Raw genomic sequence first — 20,752 nt, 5'->3', positions numbered from 1 at the left:
AAACTCCAAAGGGACAAGAAAAGTGACTATTTTGGTCTTCATGTTACTTGTTTTCTGTTTGAGCATGGGCTGTCAGGGGAAGATTCAAAACTGCTCTTGAGGAAGGTTAAGCTCTTGTGTTTCTGCCAAAAATTATGTTTGTTGTAATTTTAAAAGTTTACCACTTAAAATAATCTAAGGACTAAAGCTCCAGCAGTTAATACATTTTCCTCTGTGGTTGGTTTGCTTGTAGGACCTACAGGATTGGTGACGTTTACAAGACAGTGTCTCCAGGAGTTTCCAGACTGGGAAAGGTAAGTCAAACATCCTGTTAATGTAAGAAATTACTTAAATCAATGATAACTGAATCCCGTTCATATGGAATCGGTTCAGGCCTGGAAGTACTACAGAAAACAATGTTTGGTATGGATTGTTATGGAGAGAAGTATGGAAGGAAGTGGGCGAATGGCCACAAGTAGTTTGAGTGCCCTTAGTTTTCCAGTATGTTTGTTTGCCTGTGAAGTCAACAAGTCTTAAGTGAATTTTTAAAACAGTAGCACATCTCTGGTGCTGTTGCTTAAGTGGGAAAAAGAGAGATGACTTCATTTCAGAAATGACAGGAAATATAATGAAGTACGGGTGATAACCAACATGAAAACACAAGTGTTGCAGCTTTCTTGCTGGTTAGCAAGTTAATGTAGGACAAACTTGCATGAAAGACATAGAACTTCAATCTCAAATTTGGGGGTTTGTGGTAAAAGAGGTGGAGGAACTGAACAATTGGCTATGTTAAACTTTTACAGATTGTTTCTGAAAGGCAAATGCATTTTCTTTAATCCTTCGGGGTTTTTTTAAAACCCCTATGTTTAATGTGTGTAAGAAGTTTAGGTGGATTTTCTTTTAAAATGGATGCCTTTGAAGATTCTGTAATCATACTTTCTGTACAATATTTTTCCTCAATGATAGATCTCAGAAAAAACTGTCTAGATTGCATGTCACCTATGAAGGCACCATCGAAAGCAATGGACAAGGTATGCTACAGGTAAGGGCATATAACAGTAAATGTGGCCTTATGTCATGTTTTTGTCATACTTTATGGTCTGCCAGCTTAATGAAGTTATGCATTTATCTTCATTTGACTTAAATGACAAGATGTTATGCAGGTAAAAGAAACGTCAAAATTAATTCCATGGGCAGTCTTAGTACTTGTCAGTATTCCCCAGCTCATCTTGGTTTGCACATGTACCTGGTACAGAAAGAGCTGACAGAAAATCACAAGCCCTGGACAGCTTCAGGTCTTTTGGTTCAAACCAGAATCGAAGATTGACAAGATGAAAGTTTCAGGCTGTGATTTTGATGAGTTGTCAAGGGTTTCAGTTTATTTTTCAAAAAATTATTCTTGTGCCCCAGACAGTGACCAGGTCAGTGGTTCAGGAGACTTCCTTGCTGCTGCCAGCACCACTGTCTTGGTCTGGGAGCCAGTCAGCAAAAGAAATTCTTAAGGAGGATGTCCTGTCCATATCGATATCAAGGAACACATTTGAGTTTTCAAATTAGTTGTTTGGGGTTTGTTTCTCTTCAAAAAAGAAATAAAATAAAAAATTTAAAAAAAAAGCCTTTTAGAGTTCATTTACCAAAAAAGAATTACAGCTTTAGCCAGGAACAAATGCTGCAAAGGAAGACGAGGAAGGAGAACAGGAGGACTTTTTTTCAGCAATGCTTTTTGCTCAAACTTTAAAATGTCTCATGACTTTATGTAACTTGAGCACTCAAAGGTGTATTGAAATTATTAACTCAGCAACTTCTCAGTAGTAACCATTTTTCTGCTGTCTCAATACTCTACTATAACCTCAGAGGTGAGAGAAGGTTGGATTATGCCTTTTCATGTACTGTTTCTGTTGCACGCTGTAAAAGTGGGTATTGCCTAGGATGTGATATTTTTCCTCCTGGCTATTTCAAGTCTTACCAAACAAAATATCTCTGCTCAGAGGAAGAGCGCTCACTCCAGGAGGGAGCAGGATGACCAAGGCAAGACAATGCAAGAGTCCACAGTAACTCCAGCCTCAGCAGGCAGAGTTGCTGGCTGGGACAAGCAGAGCAGGGACAGTGACAATAGCGGTTTCTGCTGACAGGCTGATGGTCATCAGACAAAGGCAACGGGTGAGTCAGGTCACCAAGTTCAGTCCTAGATGTCCAGTCAGCAGGTGGGTATCAGCAGAGGACAGGGCTGGCCGTGGTCCCATACGTGACGTGTCTTAGGTGAGGTCCAGGACAAGAGTGTGTGTTTGTATGGGAGCCGCGTGCTGGGGGCAAATGGGGGCCCGAGGTGAGGCTACTCAGCACAGTTAAAGTGCATTTGGGGCCCTGACGCACTGAACATATGGGTAGTTTTCATGTTACTTTTTTGTGTTGTAGGCAAGTTCAGCAAATCTTTAACAACTGAAGTGTATTGGTATTTCCAGGATAGACTTCAGGAACGCTTGCTGTTGTAGTGGCTAGCTCTTGGTGTGCTTTAAACTTGACTCTGACTCCTGAATCAGTTTGTAACCTACACAGGTGTTCATGTCATTCCAGCAACTTTTGTTCCCTTCCTGTAAATGTGTTCTCATCAGCTATCTGAATAAAAATCAGTTAGAAGCTAATAGCATTTGAAAGGTGAAGTGAGTTTTTCAAATTATAAATTTATATGGGCAGTTAATTTGCATAAATAGTAACCACTTTATTGAATAAATCAAACCCTTTTAAAACTGTTGTCTATATAAAAATGTAATTTGCAAAATATGTATCATGCAGCAAAAAATAGTCCAGAGCTTTCCTATTTCAAGCAGAAACCTTAATGATCAAAATGACTTGCCTTGTTCAACTACGTTTCAAGGAGAATTCATAAGAGATTCTTTTAGGTACAGAACAACTGGTACAGGGGCAATGCTAATCTAAAAATGCTTCAGTGTGGACAGCTGGGGCAGAATGCTTATTAAAGGACAACTTAATACTTCTTCAATGTCCATAAAATGTAAAAAGAATACTGTGATTTACTATTTTAATCTTTTTGACATTTACTGAAATGTGTTTTATTCTTAAATATGTGCTCTTCAAAGAAAACCCACAAAACTTGGATTTGGAGCATTTGATATGCAAAACTTTATTTTGCTGTCTAATATCTCACTTGTTTTAAGTTCTCTGAGAAGTAGAAAGGAAAAAGAGAAAGGTATGCTGTTAATCAGGCTCTGTCCTGCTGCTTGTATTTTTAAGGGACAGCAGCAGATTTCAACAGAATTTTTGAAATTTATATAGGACTTTATTTACCAAGGTAAATGAAAGGATTTTGTGCTATTTATCTCATAATCCTCCTGAATATATTTTTGTTAGGTTGACTTTGCAAACCGTTTTGTTGGAGGTGGTGTGACCGGGGCAGGACTAGTACAAGAAGAAATTCGTTTTTTAATCAACCCAGAACTGATTGTATCTAGGCTCATCACTGAAGTCTTGGATCACAATGAATGTCTTATCATCACAGGTTAGTCTTTGCAGAAAATGTTTCATATCTTATTCTGGTTTTATATATAGAAAATATATTTCAAGTTGAAGTTTAGTATGTTTAAATACTGTGGGGGTAAGGAAAAAAAAAAGTCAATACTCACTTGACAAAGAGCTTCCTTCTTCACCCCACCTCTTAAGACTGTAGGACTGCTGTTCCAATAGATGTTTTGTGGAGGGGGGGAAAAAAAAGTGACAGAAAGCAGAAAGAACTTGATCCTATACAAATGTGTTTAGGAGCTATTAGCAGGTAATGCTTCTGTTATGTTAAAGCAGGAGGGGTTTGTTCCTGTCTGGAATGTGTAATGTTTTGTGATCAGTGGGGCTGAAAACCCTGAGAAAAGGAACTGCCTTCTGGTTACCAAAAAGGGGAGGAAGTGGAAAAGGAGAAAATCAGCATCCATTAAAAAAGATAGAAAGGCAGGAAGTCTCTCTTAAGCATTTTGATCTTGTAAGTTATGAACATGTGTTTGTGTTACTTGTAAGTTAGTTAAGGGTTTGTAATTACAACATCAAAACCTAAATGCTTCTCCAGTGTGTTGTTGAGGGGCTGTGTAGGGAGATGCTCTGTCTGTCCAGTGCTCTGCTGAAAGTGTTTTTCCTTTTGTTTCCACCACTGTCATAGAACTTGGAATGTTTTATTATCCATTGGATCAAAACACCAAATATCACTGGTAAGAACTGGAGAGGCCCAGGTCATGCTGTGTGTGTCTCAGTTCTAAACACGGGAACACAGTGAGCGTTTTTCATGACTGATACATAAAGTGATGCTATAATTTTTATTTATTCTAAAGAATAACTTTAAAGAAAAAAAAATTGATCAGAGAGATCCTCCGGGCAAATATTGTAATAGATTACATATGTTGTATGTTTTTCAGTCTACTATAATAAAAATGGTGATTACCTGAGCTACCTAAACAGTCAGGAATTTCTACAGGTAGTAGAACACACTTCTTGGAAAAGCACTTCTTTCTCTCACATGCATGCACAGTAGAAATTTGAGCTTAGATCTTGCAAATATTACTCTGCCATGAACTATTGATTGTACTGGGCACAGCACCTTTTGTTTTCAGTCTTACACTTTGTAATCTTTTTAAGACAGTATTTTATTTTGTTTTTCCACCCTGCCAAAATTAATGCCTTTTCTGTGAAAACTTTTTGATAAATTGGCTTTTGTGATTACCTTTCTAAAAAAATGAGTCAGAAAATTCTTGGCCATGGCTGATTTCTGTTGTGTATTTTGGATATGGTACTATAACAAGATTAACATATTGAAGTACCCTCCTCTGGGTGAGGCTGTTCTGGGGAGGGTAAAAACAAGAGCACAGCTATCAGTCTGTGTAATAACTGATTGGGGGAAAACACTAAATGAATGTTTTGAAAGACCTTCTTCCATCCTCCTGCAGAAAATAGTGATTTGGCATGAACAGATAAAGGTGAGGATGTTTTTTCACTGCGGCAATATTCTTTTAGTTTTCTTGAGTGCTTTATAGTGTTTTGCAATTAGTATTTGTGATATGGTGTTCTTCTCTAATGGAAACGGTCATTCCATCATTTTCATTTCATCCCTGGAGCTCTTCCACCTTGGTTCTTAGCCAAGTCTCCACTGCGTGTCACAATCCTCTTGATAAATTACATTCTTTGTGATGCATCTTGACTCAGCGGCCTAATGGGTATAACTGTGTAGCTTAAATTTGCAGAAGAGCCTGAGAAATAGGAGAGAAATTAAATTTGTTGTGATTGCACAGCATCTGGTTAAGATCACTGCTGTAATGAATATGGAACTGGTCATGCAAACAGTCAAGTTCTTCAACACAGACAGCTACCTACAGAAATGTCAGCAGCAGTGCCAAAGATTCCCACAGCTGCATTTCTGGTAGAGCTGTGAATAAATGCCAGTGTTTTTAATTCAGTTTTTTGTTTTTGTTGTTTTTTCCTTCTTTGAGTTTACGTATACGCAGTGTTAAGAGCAGATGAAGCTATTGTTCCATGTTTGCTTTAAATCTACAGATTGAACAATGGCCAGTCCTGACCACCTCTTAGCGATGCATTTTCAGAGACTTCTAAGCACATTACCCGTGCAGTAAATGAGATCAGATAATTGGTTCAGCTGAAAATTTACTCAGAGGGGAAGAATTGGTTTTCAGCTGGATTTAGCAGGCTGATCATGCCACTGTCTGGAGAGGCAGAAGACTAGAGGTGGCGCACGATAAGGATCGGAAAGGATTGAAAGGGAGAGAAGGACCTTCACCTCACTTTTGGCAGTAAATGTGTGTTTATATTGGTGACTGCAAAACTATGCCTTTGCACTTTTCACATGTATTCCTTTTTATTCAGTGTCAGTAGTACTACCTCTTCAGAGGTAGAATTTGTAGCTCTTAAGAAATACTGGATGGTCAGTATGGTGGGGTTTTTCCCTGTCCCTGGGAACTTTATAATGCCATACAGATCATATGCAAATGAAAAGCTAGACTATGGAGTCTGAGAAATAAATACTTATTTTTAGTAATAATTATAACTCTTTCTAGATGGATGAAGTCCCATAAGCACTAACACTTGGCAGTTTCACTGTTTGATGCTGTAACTATTACAAGTTTCATAAAGAATGTATTTTTGAATGATACTTGTATATACTTTCTTTTGACTGTAGGCTTTTTTAGTATTTGTAGTTGTCGTGGTTTTACCCCAGCCGGCAGCTGAGCACCACGCAGCTGCTCACTCACTCCCCCCCCCATCAGGATGGGGGAGAGAATTGGAAAAGTTAAAGTGAGAAAACTCGTGGGTTGAGATAAAGACAGTTTAATAGGGAAAGCAAAAGCCGCGCGCACAAGCAAAGCAAAGCAAGGAATTCATTCACCCCTTCCCGTGGGCAGGCAGGTGTTCAGCCATCTCCAGGACAGCAGGGCTCTGTTATGCGTAACGGTTACTTGGGAAGACAAACGCCATTGCTCCAAACACTGCCGCCCCCCCCCCTTCCCCCAAGCTCCTTATAAACTGAGCATGACGTCATATGGTATGGAATATCCCTTTGGTCAGTCTGGGTCACCTGTCCTGTCTGTGTCTCCTCCCAACTCCTTGTGCACCCCCAGCCATCCCACTGGCAGGGCAGTGTAAGAAGCAGAAAAGGCCTCAGCCCCGTGTAAGCGTTGCTCAACAATAAGTCCATAGAACAAAAACATCTCTGTATTATCAATGCTGTTTCCAGCACAAATCTAAAACATATCCCAACGCTAGCTACTATGAAGAAAATCAACCCTCTCAGCTGAAACCAGGACAGTAGTTTGCTTTTAAAGTTCTGATGGAATTGTGCTATTATGCTGTATTTGTGGCTTGGCTTTTTTTACCTTTTTTTTTTAAGTGGGAAGAAAAAAGATTCACCAGAAATGTTAGCATATCTAATTTATCTTATAGTGCTCCTGTTCTCCCAGCAACAGCAGTTTGTATCCCAGTAGTTCACAGGCAAAAGTACTGCCAGTTGAATATCCATTTTTGTCTGACAAATTTCCAGAGCTTCACTTATGAAAACCCATTGATTTTCATTAACTTTGGATTTCTGGGACATGGGTTTAGAGTTTGTGTGATTTCTTTGAGTTTCTCTGTTATTGATACATTTTTTTTTAATATATATGTATATTTGCTTGTTTGTTTCCTGGTGCTCTCATCATCAGACACTGCACTTCCGTAAAAATTAATGAAAACAATGAACCTTGAGAAAGTCAGCTTAATACTTTGACTGTCATTTAATCTATCCTGTTACAATATCTTGATAACCTAGTCTTTTCTTCCACACGCAAGACACCAAAGGAAATGCTTTCTTTTCAAAGCTGGAAGTTTTGCGAGGTTGTCCCCTAAAGAGAGCTCTCAGAAAAGAAACTCTCACTTTCCTTGTCTGTCTTTTCTTACTATTTGCTCAGACACTTTTTCCAAGTGTATCAGTAAAACTGAATTTTACCTATGTCAGGAAAAGTCTTACTGAAGGTTGATAGCCTGCAATTCAATTAGAAGGCTGACTTCTGAATATTTCATCTGCTCTCACTCTTGTCCTTTGTATGAGGGCATTGGGGGTGTGTGAATATTTAGGCATATTCTGCCATCAGAATTTTTGGGACTTTGATTTTTTTTTTTTATTATTTTTTAACAGGAAGTGAATTTTTGGTGAGGAATCTTTTACCATCCCCCTCATTTTGCATAGCAACTCTTCAAAATAGCCTTGTGGAATTTCTGTGCCCTCAGTATGGTTAATCATCTAGACAAATCCAAATAAATGATGAGTAGATAACATGGCAGATGAGTTAAAGAAGTGCTGATAAGTCTTTTCCATTAAAATTAATTTGGGTAAATGGGGAAAATGTCTCGAAGTATATGCATCATCTTAAACAGTTTTGAACAGCCTGTGTTTCCTGTGCTTGAGACTACTGAAAGCAAGCGTTCAAATTCCCTTGTCAGATGAGGTCGAAAGTTAATAGTTTTATGTTTGTTTGTTCAACTTTTATTTTTATTTAGAGATTGAGAAACTTGGAGATTAAATTTAAACATTTGTATTCTCAGAGTATCACCGATCTGTGCAATAGTTAGGCATTACTCTTGATTTAGTAATCATATGTTTTCTGCTGTTGACTTACATGTCTTTCTAAAACCTATTTTTCGGTTATATTTATAGGCATAGCTGGTGTCACTGTTTGTAATTAAGGGGTTGCTTAACAGCTCTCTTCTTACTGTTATTGTTTATAACTTGTGCCAAACTGTACCTGTATGAGCCGAGATTTTCCAAACAAGGTATTCTTTTCAGTCCCCTATTTCTGAAATTCAGCTGTCATGAGCTCAAAATGGGGAAAAGTTGTGATTTTTGCTGTGGCATTACTTTAGTAGTATTTCTTTGAAGCATTTGTGCATCCCCAGGTTTTGAAGCAAAGTCCTGAAGTTTGGCAAAATGAGGTAAAAGGCAGAAATCTTTAGAAAGATTATGATCCTTACTCTCAGTTAAAATGCTCTCTTTCTTGGTCTTGAGATAAACCTTTGAAAAGGAGTTGGCATAGAGCATAATAGCTAAAATTACTGGAGGTCTTAATGAGCTACTTATAGCCCTTAATGCTTGCCAAGATACCCTGCTGAAGTCTTTCACAGAGCAGCCAAGCACATTCCAGAGCATGGTTTTGTGGGTCCTTGAGCTTTTACAGAAGTAGTTTCTTGGTACTGACCGCTGCAGCTGAGAGCAGTGGCCTTTCGGTCCATTCAGTGCCACTAATTGCTGTGGTATCTGAGAATTCGTGTCAGGAACCACAGTGCAGGAATCATGCTCAACAAATGTAAAACAAAACCATAACAAGGGAAAGAAGTGATTTCTTGGGCAATGAGATTATAGGACGCTTAACAGTCCTACCTATCCTGATGTAAGGTTGCCCTCAAGAGAGTGTAGGGCAACAAACTGGGTAACACTGGCATGTTGGAAATCTGCTAGGTTTCTGAGCATCAAGGTTTTCTTTGGCTTTATGGATTTTAATTTTGTTAGAGAAATAAAACTTTAACAGAGAAATAAAATGTATAAACATAGCTCACCACTTGCACTTTTGAATCTCTTTATATTTTTCTTCTCATGTTTCTTAAACTGTCAGCCTAGATGTTTGCTAAATTGTGATGAAGTAGGGTTGCCACATTTTCAATAGTGGAGTGACTGTTTTATCATTGTGTTTACAAGTAGTAGCCTCAAACAAGAAAAAAGTAAAGCAAGATACTGGTGGCACAAAGGCTCATAGTCTTTGTTAACCAGATGTTAGCCAGTAAAACTTATAGATGACAGGCAGTTTACTGAGAAGCTGTTGAAATTGAGTGGCAAAGTTGAAAAGTATCTTGTTATGTACTGGACAGCATACATAGATCTGCATTTGTCATGTTCTATGGTGGATGCTACACATCATCTGTGGAAAAGAAGCTTCTTGTATTCTTGGTGCAGATAAGAATTTCTATTTTCCATTGCTTCTGAGAACTGTATGTTAATTTGGAGAAGCATTGATTCCTATGAAAGATTTGCCAAGTGAAAAAATATGTACGTATTTCGTATGTAATGTGGAAAATTGTTTGTTTCAGGTACTGAGCAGTACAGTGAGTATACAGGCTATGCAGAAACTTACCGGTGGGCAAGAAGCCATGAAGATAAGACCCCAAGGTAAAGTTCTGCACAAATATTTCAAATGAAGGAACAAATAAATGTTATAAATTTGAAAACTTGGTGCTTTAAGTATTTCCTAGCATTTCCCTTAATAGAGAATTTGACTGTTTGATCCTGCTCTTTAGTAGACCCAACAAGCTAAGAAAGTTATCTCATATTAATGCTAATAAATGCCAATATGTCAGTTCTTAAACCAACATATTTTATATGTATTTAATCCAAATTTTTGTTAACGTACTGACTGAACTGTGGATTCTAATGTCACAAGAAGTTTGACAACGATACCTCAGGTGCCACAGTGCAGCTCGTGTGTGGCAGATAAGATTTAATATCACGAATCTGAGTAGAAAGCTCTGAGCTCTTGAATTTTTCTCCAACAATGTTAAAATAGTGTATACACAAACTTATTCATTTGATATAGAAACATACACAATGTACTCTTATTTAAATGTTGGAGGAAGACAGAGAGCCAAAGTGCTTTTCTTTGACCTTGCGGTGTTCTTACATACTTAATAAATAGTGCCATGTAATTAGATTTGTTTCACGTTTATGCCCAAAGTCTAGCCAGAGTATTTTTAAATTTATAGGAAAACCTGTCTGATTTTTGATGCTGCTTTCATACCCAACCCACAAAAAGTGCTCTGTTGTCTGTTATGAGCTCACTTTTCTAGCTGCTTCTAACAGAGAAGCTCTGCAGGGAATTGCTCATTTTGGATCATGATTATATCTCCAGTATTAAACAACTAATGGCATCTACTTTTCTCCTCTCTCCAATTTTAGGGATGAATGGCAGCGACGCTACACTGAAATTGTTGCTATAGATGCATTTCACTTCAGACGTTTCCTTGATCAGTTTGGTCCGGAGAAAATTAGAAGAGAGCTCAACAAGGCCAGTAACTTCTTACAGTGGCCTGCAGTCTAAGGCTGTTTCATTAATGTTTATAGCACCTTTTCAAATATTTTTGTATTATTGTCTTCTGCTAAGGAAGTTCTTGCTTAGTTGTGCCTCTTACAAAAGGTGTACTTTCAGGTTTTTGCTGTCAAATGTTAAAGCAGAAGCTTGTCAAATAGAATGACTCTTATCCTTTGATATGCTATTCCAAGGTGTATTTTATTTAACTTACAAAAATATAAATGAAATTTAGATATATATTTTGTTAACTCTTCCCTGTCCTGCTTCTAATTTATGATTTTAAGTTCTCTTCCTGTGACTGGCTCTGCTGAATCCTACTCAGCCCTCCAGTCAAGGTGGAGAAGGGGGTGCCTCATGTTTTAGCATGGTGACAGGTCATAAATATGGTGCCGCTTGCTTTTTTTCCACCTTTGTTGTTTGCTCTTGGGGTATTGCCGTATTACCTGGGAGTTTATCTTTTCATATATTGATGTTGTCTTGAAAACTGATCCAGCTGTTGGTAAATCTCCTATCTTTATTTGCACAATAGCTGTAAGGGCTGTTGCAACAGAATATGTGTATATACATGCCAGTTAGAGCTTACAGTGATGGGGATGTTCAGAATTCTGATAAATCAGGCCTGTTTAATCCTTGAAACAAAACTTTTAGACTGACATTCAGAAACAACACACTTCCTACTAATAATTCTTATACATTATTAATCATTATCACTATGTATTCAAAGGAGTCAGTCCTTGACCTTACCCGACGTTAGCTGTGTGTACACAAAACTGCGCTGCTCCAATGGCTGTGGTTCTTGATAGTCTTAGTCATCAAAGTTGCCAGGGCGAAGAGTTCTTTGACAAGGGAAGCTGGAACTGCAGTGGGCATGTGTGGGTGGTTTTTTTTTTTTCTCCCTTGCCCTCCCTAATTTGGGATCTTGTCCTTAAATAAGATATTTGAGTTTCTAGATGGTTCCCAGCCTTTGGTCTCTGCCCTGGACTATGTGCTGCATAATGTTTGGGAACATGGGGTTATTTTCCCAAGCCATGGCAGGTGCTTTATCACGTTGCATGACTGAGATTTTCATGTTACTTGTTTTTTCTTCTTGCTTTGCTGCTGCTCCTGTTCTTGAAGCTAAAGCAGTCTTTTCCTGGCTCTTGAGGTTGTACTTTTTCAGTGACTAGTAATTGCCATCAGCGAGCTGCTCATAGTTGTGAGGCCTTAGCTTTCAACCTGTGCCAGTGTTTTCAAGGCCTTTGCCTAAATTTTCTCTCCTAACAAGAGGTGCCTGGTATCAATCTGCAGCTTGCATAGCAAATTCTCATAAGTTAATGAGAACACTAATGGGCCAGAATGAGGGCTTTGGTTAGTATAAGGCATAGGTAGTGAAAGGTCTGTGGCCTGTCATAGCAATGGCAATGCTATTTTTACTGGGCAGTTGAGTACAGGAATGCTTATACAGTTATACTATATTACTGTGGTTATATTTGGATTCAAAACATGCTAAGGATAAAATCTGTGTTTATAGATGCAGCGGGCCTCTGCTTTAGCTAGAGTGTTAAATATAAGGGCACAATACTTTGTTGGTCATCTGCTTTCTGTAGTATAGGAGGATATGGAATAATATAGGATGCATTTTAAATAAATTCAAACATAGAGCAGTGTGTTCCTAATTCTCAGCTGGAAAGGGAATATTCCTGAAAGCTCATCTTCCCCCCGCCCCCGAAATGATGCACGGTGCTGAAGGACTAATTTAATTTAGTCGTAAAACCTTAGCATCTTGACTAAAGTAACATTCATCAGCTTGTTTCTTCATGGTTGGTAATGAAATTATCCCTGAAAAAGACAGTAAATAAATTTTGCAAACTTCAGTGATATCTTAGTACAAAATTCAAATTACCTACTCTAGTGAATTTATGATCTGCCTACAATTTTCAGTATTATTGACTACGTTTGGATTTTTAAAATGAATTATGGTAGATCCATGCAACTTTTATACAGTGTATCGGTTTGGCTGATGTTGTTCGATGAGGACTGATTGGTATTTAAAGAAAATTTTAAGCCTGAGTTAATTCTCTGTTTACTACAGTAAAAAATTCATTAAGTTTATTGGAGGTTCTATAATATTTTAACAAATCAATTATTTTTGAAATTACTGCGGTGGTTTTTTCAGTTTGATTTAAGATTAATATTAACCTTAAGATTTTTATGTGGGTGAAAACAAGTTGATGGAATAAGCTGCAACTCTATTATTTAATAAATCAGGACTCAGTAAGCACAGTATATACACGCAGGCTTTGAAATATGAGTGTATTATGTATTAGTAGACACAGCTCAGTGTCCAGAGGTTCTTTTGTCTGTTATTTTGTTAGATATTAGGAAACGATTGAAACAAAGTGATTCTTCTTACAACTTGTATTTGCTTATATGTCTATATGATTTCTCCTTTATAAGATCTATTTGTGTTAAAGAACCAGCTGTTCATTCTCGGTTAGTTTTTTCAAAAGGTAAGGGCTGACTCTTGTTTCTGGTTTAACCCATACTCGGAAAACAAGATTAATATTGTCTAAAGTCAGCTGTTCAGAATAAGAAAAAAAAAAGTCATTATATCCAATTTCGGCATGAAGGTTTGCAGATATATGTGTAAGAGATGTCACTGTTTCATCCTTGCTGGCCCCTTGAGATTATTGCCTAATAAAGACTTTCACTAGCAATAATTTTTCCAGTTGCAAGTTCCACTTTCCAAATGCTAAGGAACAACTGACTTATAATTGGGCTTGCAATTCCACTCATAAATGTCCTTAAGCCTATTTTGATAGTCACTGATTAAAAAAAGCTACCGTTTCATATTTGCCAAGAAATGCTTCCATAAGAATTACGATATGCAGAACAGTTATGTTTCAAACTGCGTTAACTGTGAGAACTATATGTAACAGTTTTACATGAAAACAAACCAACTGTAAACATCACACAACTTCTAAATAATATGAGATACAATATCTTTGAAGTTGTGTACCACTTAAAACCAGATTCATTTATGTAGTTCTAAAGGAACAGCTCTTCTGCTTCCCATATTAACTGCTTTAAAACTGCACAGAAAGCTTTCCTATTTCTGTATTCCTAGGTGAAACCTATTTAAAATACTGGTGCATTGTCTCCCTTTAAAAAGAGTGATTAGTTTTATTTTTATCCTTTATTTGCTGTGAAAAAATCATAGGGGAGCACTTCCTTAGATATTCATTGCTGCTGAAGTCCTTCCAAGTGTTTGCTGACTTTCTTACTGTGTCTGACAAGACAGTTCTTGTTCTCCATGTCCTGGCAAGTTGAGGAAATACATGCCCTTTAAATAAAAACTGAAAAGAAAATGGCATTCTGTTGCAACACCAATCCGTGTCCCTCCCTGGGAGAAGGGGGTTTGGAGAATTACTGTCCATGCAGCCTGCCTGGCCCACTAGTTTTGTACAAATGTGCTTTGGATGTTAAGCACACTAATAGCCCTGACTTGAGAGAGCCCAAGAAGCTGCATGCACCTGATGATGTGTTAGTGTTCCTTATGCAAACTCTGAATTGTGGTACCCTATAGCTGTGATGAAATCCCTAGGAGTCAGTGCCTATATCTAATTCTTCTTGTCTTAAATTCTTTAGTGATTGACCTTAAATTTAAAGGAACACTAGTGGTTCATTGAAGTAGTTTGAATTTGGTATTGCTATAAGACAATACTGATTATTGTTATCATCTTATTGTTTGCAAATATCACGCCAGATTGCGATCACCTCTTGTCTGCCTGCAGGCCTACTGTGGCTTCTCTCGACCCAATGTTCCACCTCAACATCTCTCTGCAATAGCCACAGGAAACTGGGGATGTGGTGCCTTTGGAGGGGACTCCAGATTAAAAGGTAAATTGTAGCAATTCATCAATGTCCAAATGAATGAAATAACTTAGATTTTGATTCTTGGCCTTTTGTTGTTGTTGTTCAAGGATGTTTTTTGGTTTTGTTTGTATTAATACATTATAGCCAGGAATTTAAATAATAGCTAAACCGTCTGTAGAACTGGTTCGTTAGCTTTGATCTTTAGGTCATGAGTAACGTGGCCTTAAACAATAAAAATGCATGCTGCTTTTACATGCTGTTTTCAGTTTAAAGTTTGAGGTAAGTACATGATGGTGAAATGCTGGGTTTACAAGGACCTGTAGCACTAAAACCTTCAAAAGCATGGGCACGCAATAGTAGTTCACAAAAGAACACGCTCATTGCAGTTCTCAGTCACATAAATCAGTTGACCTTCCTGCAGCAGTCTTTTCAGGTTATGCCTAAAATTTGTATCTCTGCAAAGCTGTTCAAAGTGTCTGGTAATTTGCAAGGCTTCACAAACTTGCTGGTAATGCTTCATGTTCAGTTTTGCTCCTTAATATATTGCTGTATGCCAGAGAGGTTTCCAGTCACTCAGACATGCTTCTTTCTTTCCTGGCTTGCCTGCTATATCACTCACTCTCTCATGTTCTTTTATTCTTAATTAGAGTATTTATAATGCAGCAGATATCACATGCCTATATTCATTTAAGTCTTTTTCCCATCAAGTCAAGAATTGATGGATCCCGACATTTAAATTGCTATCCTGATTCATATAGCTCTGAGTAGAAATTTACGTTTTTGTTGTTTTCAAACATTTGGAGAGTATTTAAAATTGCTTTTCTGAACGGCTTTAGGTGGTTACAGTGAGACAAACAATCATCAGGCTACCAACTTCATTAGTTTGTTTTCTTAATGTGTTTTATTCATTGAGCATCTATTTTTTTTTTTCCCCCTCAATGCTCATTGATTTCCTGACAGTTCTTTTTTGATTTCCATTAGATAAAATGGGCTGTCAAGTGCAGACCATCTATATCAGAAGCAGTATTTACTGCAGGATCTGATCATGCTTGATTATGATTATGTTAGGAAGGTTTAACGTGATTGTGTATAAAATATGGTTTCACTCAAGGTCACAGACGATGTGAAAACTAAAGTCGTCTTAAGGGAGGAGAAAAATAATCTGGCTTTATAAATTAAAGTCCTGGTACATAAACAAGTCATATTCCAGCTAAGTTAGGGATATTTCCACAGAATTTTAGTATGAACTTAGGACTTTGAATACTGAAAAAATGATCTTTATATAACTGGAAGAAGTTGGAAGATCTTGTCTTGCTTCTCAAGCCAGAGGATAATTTAACAATTACTAGCTGCGGGGGCTCTGTACAACAGTCTAAAGATTGGAAAAGTGTTGTTCTATTGAAAATGCAAAAGAGATGATCTGATGAGTCATCTCAAATACATAAATTTAACTTACAATGATTGTGAGAAAGTACTCTTTAGCTGAATTGGTGTTCTTATTTATCTGAGAACATACAGTTCAATAGGAAGGCTGCTATCAACTTTAGAAAGACGCTTGTAGGATTAGTGGAAGGAGAGAAAAATACACATCTTGCTTCATGTAAATGTGCACAATATTGAGGTGCTACCATGATAGTACTGCAGTTCTGAACTTACATGTTGGGCAACCACACAAGGAGTATTGGTTGTTTAACCCAGTGTGACATTGTTGCACCTGCAAAATAAACAGTAGTATATTTTTAATATCTTCTGTAAAGTGAAACTGCATTGTTTGTTTGGAATGAATAATAAGATTCATTAGGTTCTGTTCCCTTATGCAAGCTAGTTAATTAGACCCTTTAAAAGCTGAACTACTGAAGCTTTACCAAATCCACAGCTGGTTTAGTAGTTTAATTAAAATAGCGTTCCCAGATTGAGATTAATTTCACATGTGAATCATGTAATTTATTTTAGCTACGGGTTTACAAGAGGTGGTTTTGCTTAAAGAATGCAGTATTTTATTAGGTCTCTGTTTAGAAATGTGAAAGACTCTTGAGCTAAGCTATGAACAGCTTTCTATTTAGTTTCCACTGGCAGGTGGTAATGCAATACGTATGCTGTTTTATTTAAAATTAATCTTCACAAAGACAATATTAATCACATTTTAATTAACTCTACTGGGTAAAAAGGAAAGAATTAATATCAGAACCACACCCATAGGCTCTGAAATAAGACAAGCTGCAATAGATTAAATAGTTGCTGGGGTCCATTATTTGGACTGCTGTAACATTACCTGAAATGAACGTGTGATTGATGGTGTGCCTTTGACACCGCAGCCTCGCAGTGCTGGCTGGTGAAAAAGCTGTGCTCTTGTCATAGTTTGGCGCTACCTAAAAGGGTCCTGGTTTTTCTTCTCCCCTTCGCTGTTCTTGGTCGTATGGTCTGGTGCCCTCCCTCGCATCAGCTCTGGCTCTTAGCAAACCCTTCACTTGGCCAATTCAACTGCTAATCTAGCAGCAAACGATTAGCTTTTATTGTTTTGTTGTATAACTTCTCTGCCAGGTTGGTGAATGGAATTGGCTCAGTGAGATGTCTGATGGGCACCTGATTGCTGCAGAGAAGTCAGGAGGTGGATGAGAAGGGAGAAAACGTAGCTGGACCAGAGCCACTTTCTCCCGTTGCCATGGGTCATTAGCTTGACGCAGCTGGACTACTGATCAATGCCCCATATGATTTATCAAAATGAATCTTCAAAAATCTGTTTCCAAGATCTTTTCCATATTTTCTATTTTGTAATGTTAGCCATTGACAGGACTTGGGACGCAGCTTGGTCCAGCGAGTTTGACATAAAGCTGGAAGTTAAATAACCTGAATTGCATTCCTGGCATTGCCACTCACTTTTTTTAGGTCAGAACGAGCCGTCGTATTTCATGCTGCATACTTCTATTATAGGTAAAATGGACACCTTAAATTGCACAGGAAGAGGCTGCAGAACCACAGATCTCCTCTTGGGAGCTAAAAGTTGGATCGGCTCCTGCTTTGTGTAGCTTACCTAGTTGAAAGGGTTGGCTCCATGCCTTCTGAAGGGTGACAGAGAATGGAAATAGTGAATCTAGTAAATGGATGCTTTTACCCCACTATTTGTGACTTGAAGCAAGCAGCTTAAACCACGGTGCAAGATGGTGCTCTGTCATCTTCTGCTGTCATGCACATTTATTGGATAATTAATGGCCACATGCCGTTTGGGGGGGAAGGGGAGGACCATTAAAAACCCTTTGATTTTTGAGCACGTTGCTTGTCTAGAAGGTAAAGGTGGTTGTGAGTAGTGACTCCAGCAGAATACTTCAAAACTCTGAGCTGCAGTGCCCAGTATTTACTTTGGTTTAAAAGTGGAAGTAATACCTATCTACCCATTGTTCAAACTGCTCTGCAGTGTTCAGCTGGCCATGGGCAGTATGATTATTTGCTGTAAACTTAGGCTGTGTTTTTCCCCTTCAGCAAACTGTTTTATCCTGTATTCATGTGTGTAATCTTTTTTTGTTGTTTCAGCCTTAATACAGATATTGGCAGCTGCTGAGGCTGGACGTGATGTTGTTTATTTTACCTTTGGAGATGTCGAGCTGATGCAGGATATTTACAGCATGCACACTTTTCTCTGTGAGAAGGGCCAAACTATTGGTGAGCATAAAGAGGTCTTTTCATGCAGCAAAGAGACTTAACCATCTCTGCCGGTGGAAATTGTGCGATAAGAATTATCGTCATCAAGTCCTGAACACAAACAAATGGGTCTCAGTTTATTTGTACCTGTTTCTAACGTGGGGAACTCTTCTGATTCAGGGTCAGCTGCGGTTAGTCTGTTAGAAGGCTTGTAGAATCCTTTTCTAATTCACTTGGGAGTTACGTTCCAGAATACATATACACGTGGTAGATGGAAGGTTTGTGAAAATTATTAATATAACTTAAAATGCTTTAAAAAGGGAAAATCTGCTTACACATTCTCGATGTAGATTTGTCTTATAGTGGTTCTGGCTTGATCCTGCAAGATGTGGTCAGATGTGTTATCCAGTGGCAAGACAAGAAAAGCACTGTATCCATTGCCCACTGTAATTGTTAAATGTCTAACTTCTGGAACAGAAGCACAAAGCTAGGTAACTGACAGTACGTTTGTAGGTAATACGTATGAAAGCCTAATGTTGGGATAGCTTGTGCAGAAAGTTGAGGGAGCCCACCCTGTGTTCTGAACAAACTTGGAAACGGACGCATTCCCCTTATACAGTTGCCTGCCTCCTTTCACTGCTTGTTTAAAGAACTACCGCAGTGGGAGTGTGCATTTCTAGTCTTCAGCTGCAGTCATACATTCTTCATATGGCATGATCTTACATGGGTTTTTAATTATTTCTTTTTATTTTTAAGGGGACATTTACAGGCTGTTACTGAGATATTACAATGAAGAATGCAGAAGCTGTTCTACTTCAGGACCAGATATCAAGCTGTACTCTTTCATATACAACGCCGTTGAGTCCTATGCAGATTCTGATGATGATGAAGAAAAAGGGTTGTGCTTTGAGGATTAAAATAAATGTATTTGATCAGAATATTATTCCTTTCCTCCCACTGGTATATTGTGTGAATTGCTGGGTATAATGTATGAATTGGCTTAACTTAATATATATTGACAGCATTGGTAGTCATGTGTAACACCCAGACCAAAAAAAAAACCAAACCAAAAAAACATCACCTTTGTGAGATGAGATTTTTTGTTTGGTGGTTTCATACATGAAAACCCTGTTCATGTGTGTACAGAAAAGATTTCTTTGGTAAATCTGGCTTGCATTATACCTTGTTAAGCAGGATATTCCGGTATACATTTGTATTTCAGTCGAGAGACTGCTGAAAGACTTCAGAAGATATCTCTGTACTCCTTTGCCTTTATTTTTCAGAGATCTTACCTAGATTTCTCATGTAAGCTTAGTGCTGGAGTACAGGCAGCCATGTAACTCCTGGGATGAGTTTAGAGAGAAGCATTGTCATGATCATTCTTACTGAAAATTGTAATAATTTTATTACCTCTGTAAGACTGCCACAGTACCTTCATTGTTCTTATCAACTTTTTCATTCATTTAACTTAAAATGTCCTGGTTTTAATCTTTTGTTTTTTAATAAATGGTTAAAAAATGAAAAATTTTGGAGGAGCTATAATGCATTTCACAACTGCATTGTCTTTTTTGAGTCAAACATAAAAATTAGCATGAAGAAGTAGAGAAAAAATGAGGTATGGGAGGATGGGAAAATGAGAAATGTGACTGAAGTTAGAAGCAGAGGGAAACACTTGCACATGAAACTCTTCAATACCATTTCGTTGGTGCTGTTTGTTACAGCATTGGACAAGATCTTGGATACGTTGGTATATTTGAAGTTTCTCAAGGTTCACTGTTGTTGGCCATATCATTTGAATTAAGGTCTGCTAGTTGTGTTTATATTGTCATATCAGTTCTCCTTTAGCACAATATGCATATATGTGAGTATAAGATCCCTGTGGGATAATGTGAGTGAGGAAATGGAAATCACGTATCAGTGGGAGGAAAGTCTGCAGGTAAGAACATGAAGTCTTGTTAGGTGTTTGCGCCTGTGTCTTTTTAGGCATGGGAACGATAACAATGGAGAGAGGGCAAAAGAGGTGTAAAAACTGTGCTGTTACTATCTCTGTGAATACCAAACCAGTGTTGCTGTAGTACATGAATAGTTTACACAAAACTGCAGATACATCTGTGATAAAACTTTTCCAGGCCTACGTACAGGGCCAATCCAATGAAACTTTTGTCTATTAGTAGATTAAACTCAGTTTAAGTTTCAGCCCAAATTGCTAAGTTTAGCCTCTTCTGTGTTAGATTTTCTGGTCTGTCATGTTTGCTATTACCAGTTCAGCAATACAAGTGAAAACCGTAGCAGGAAATGTAGTAAGCAAAGGCTCTAGTATCAACAAATCCTTTGGCTAATGTCAGATTAAACCTCTCCAAGCCTGAAATACAATGTGGTAATTAAATGCTGGAAGCTGTTGGCAGTCTGGCTTACAGTAAAGCACTCACTGCTTGAGCTGCTCTGGCGGGAGCAACGGCAAAGAGTTTGGGTCATTTATAAACGCCTTCAGAGTGCTGCACCTTTGCATTAATGCGAAGTGGGCAGCTTGGAAGGTGACAGACACAGCAGCTTAAGGGTCTCTCCCCATTCTTCCCTCCAGCTGTAGTTTTCCTCACCCCCATCCATTATAAGGAAAAGATTTGGGTTAGAATTTCAGGCCTTTTTCTGCGTTTGTGTCCTCAGAG

At 38.1% G+C, this 20,752-nt stretch overlaps 1 protein-coding gene across 3 annotated transcripts in view; it reads left to right on the top strand.

Annotated features, from left to right (window-relative positions):
* The window catches only part of PARG (poly(ADP-ribose) glycohydrolase), a 67,393-nt gene extending 47,782 nt beyond the window's left edge, over window positions 1–19,611 (top strand). For 2 of the 3 annotated variants that reach the window (XM_054831888.1, XM_054831887.1), the window contains exons 11-18: window positions 233–293; window positions 946–1,021; window positions 3,349–3,496; window positions 9,601–9,679; window positions 10,463–10,571; window positions 14,369–14,474; window positions 17,979–18,107; window positions 18,843–19,611. In XM_054831888.1, the coding sequence (XP_054687863.1) occupies window positions 233–293; window positions 946–1,021; window positions 3,349–3,496; window positions 9,601–9,679; window positions 10,463–10,571; window positions 14,369–14,474; window positions 17,979–18,107; window positions 18,843–19,003 (869 nt within the window). In that variant the 3' untranslated portion in view covers window positions 19,004–19,611. Of the gene's footprint in view, window positions 1–232; window positions 294–945; window positions 1,022–3,348; window positions 3,497–4,141; window positions 4,191–9,600; window positions 9,680–10,462; window positions 10,572–14,368; window positions 14,475–17,978; window positions 18,108–18,842 lie in introns of those variants that run through there. The other variant, XR_008577876.1, reaches the window with a different exon arrangement.
* The last annotated feature ends 1,141 nt before the right edge of the window (window positions 19,612–20,752 follow it).

This window comes from Grus americana, chromosome 7 (genome assembly GCF_028858705.1).
Source record: "Grus americana isolate bGruAme1 chromosome 7, bGruAme1.mat, whole genome shotgun sequence".
NCBI lineage: Eukaryota > Metazoa > Chordata > Aves > Gruiformes > Gruidae > Grus > Grus americana.
This window is presented reverse-complemented; position numbering and strand designations above follow the sequence as displayed.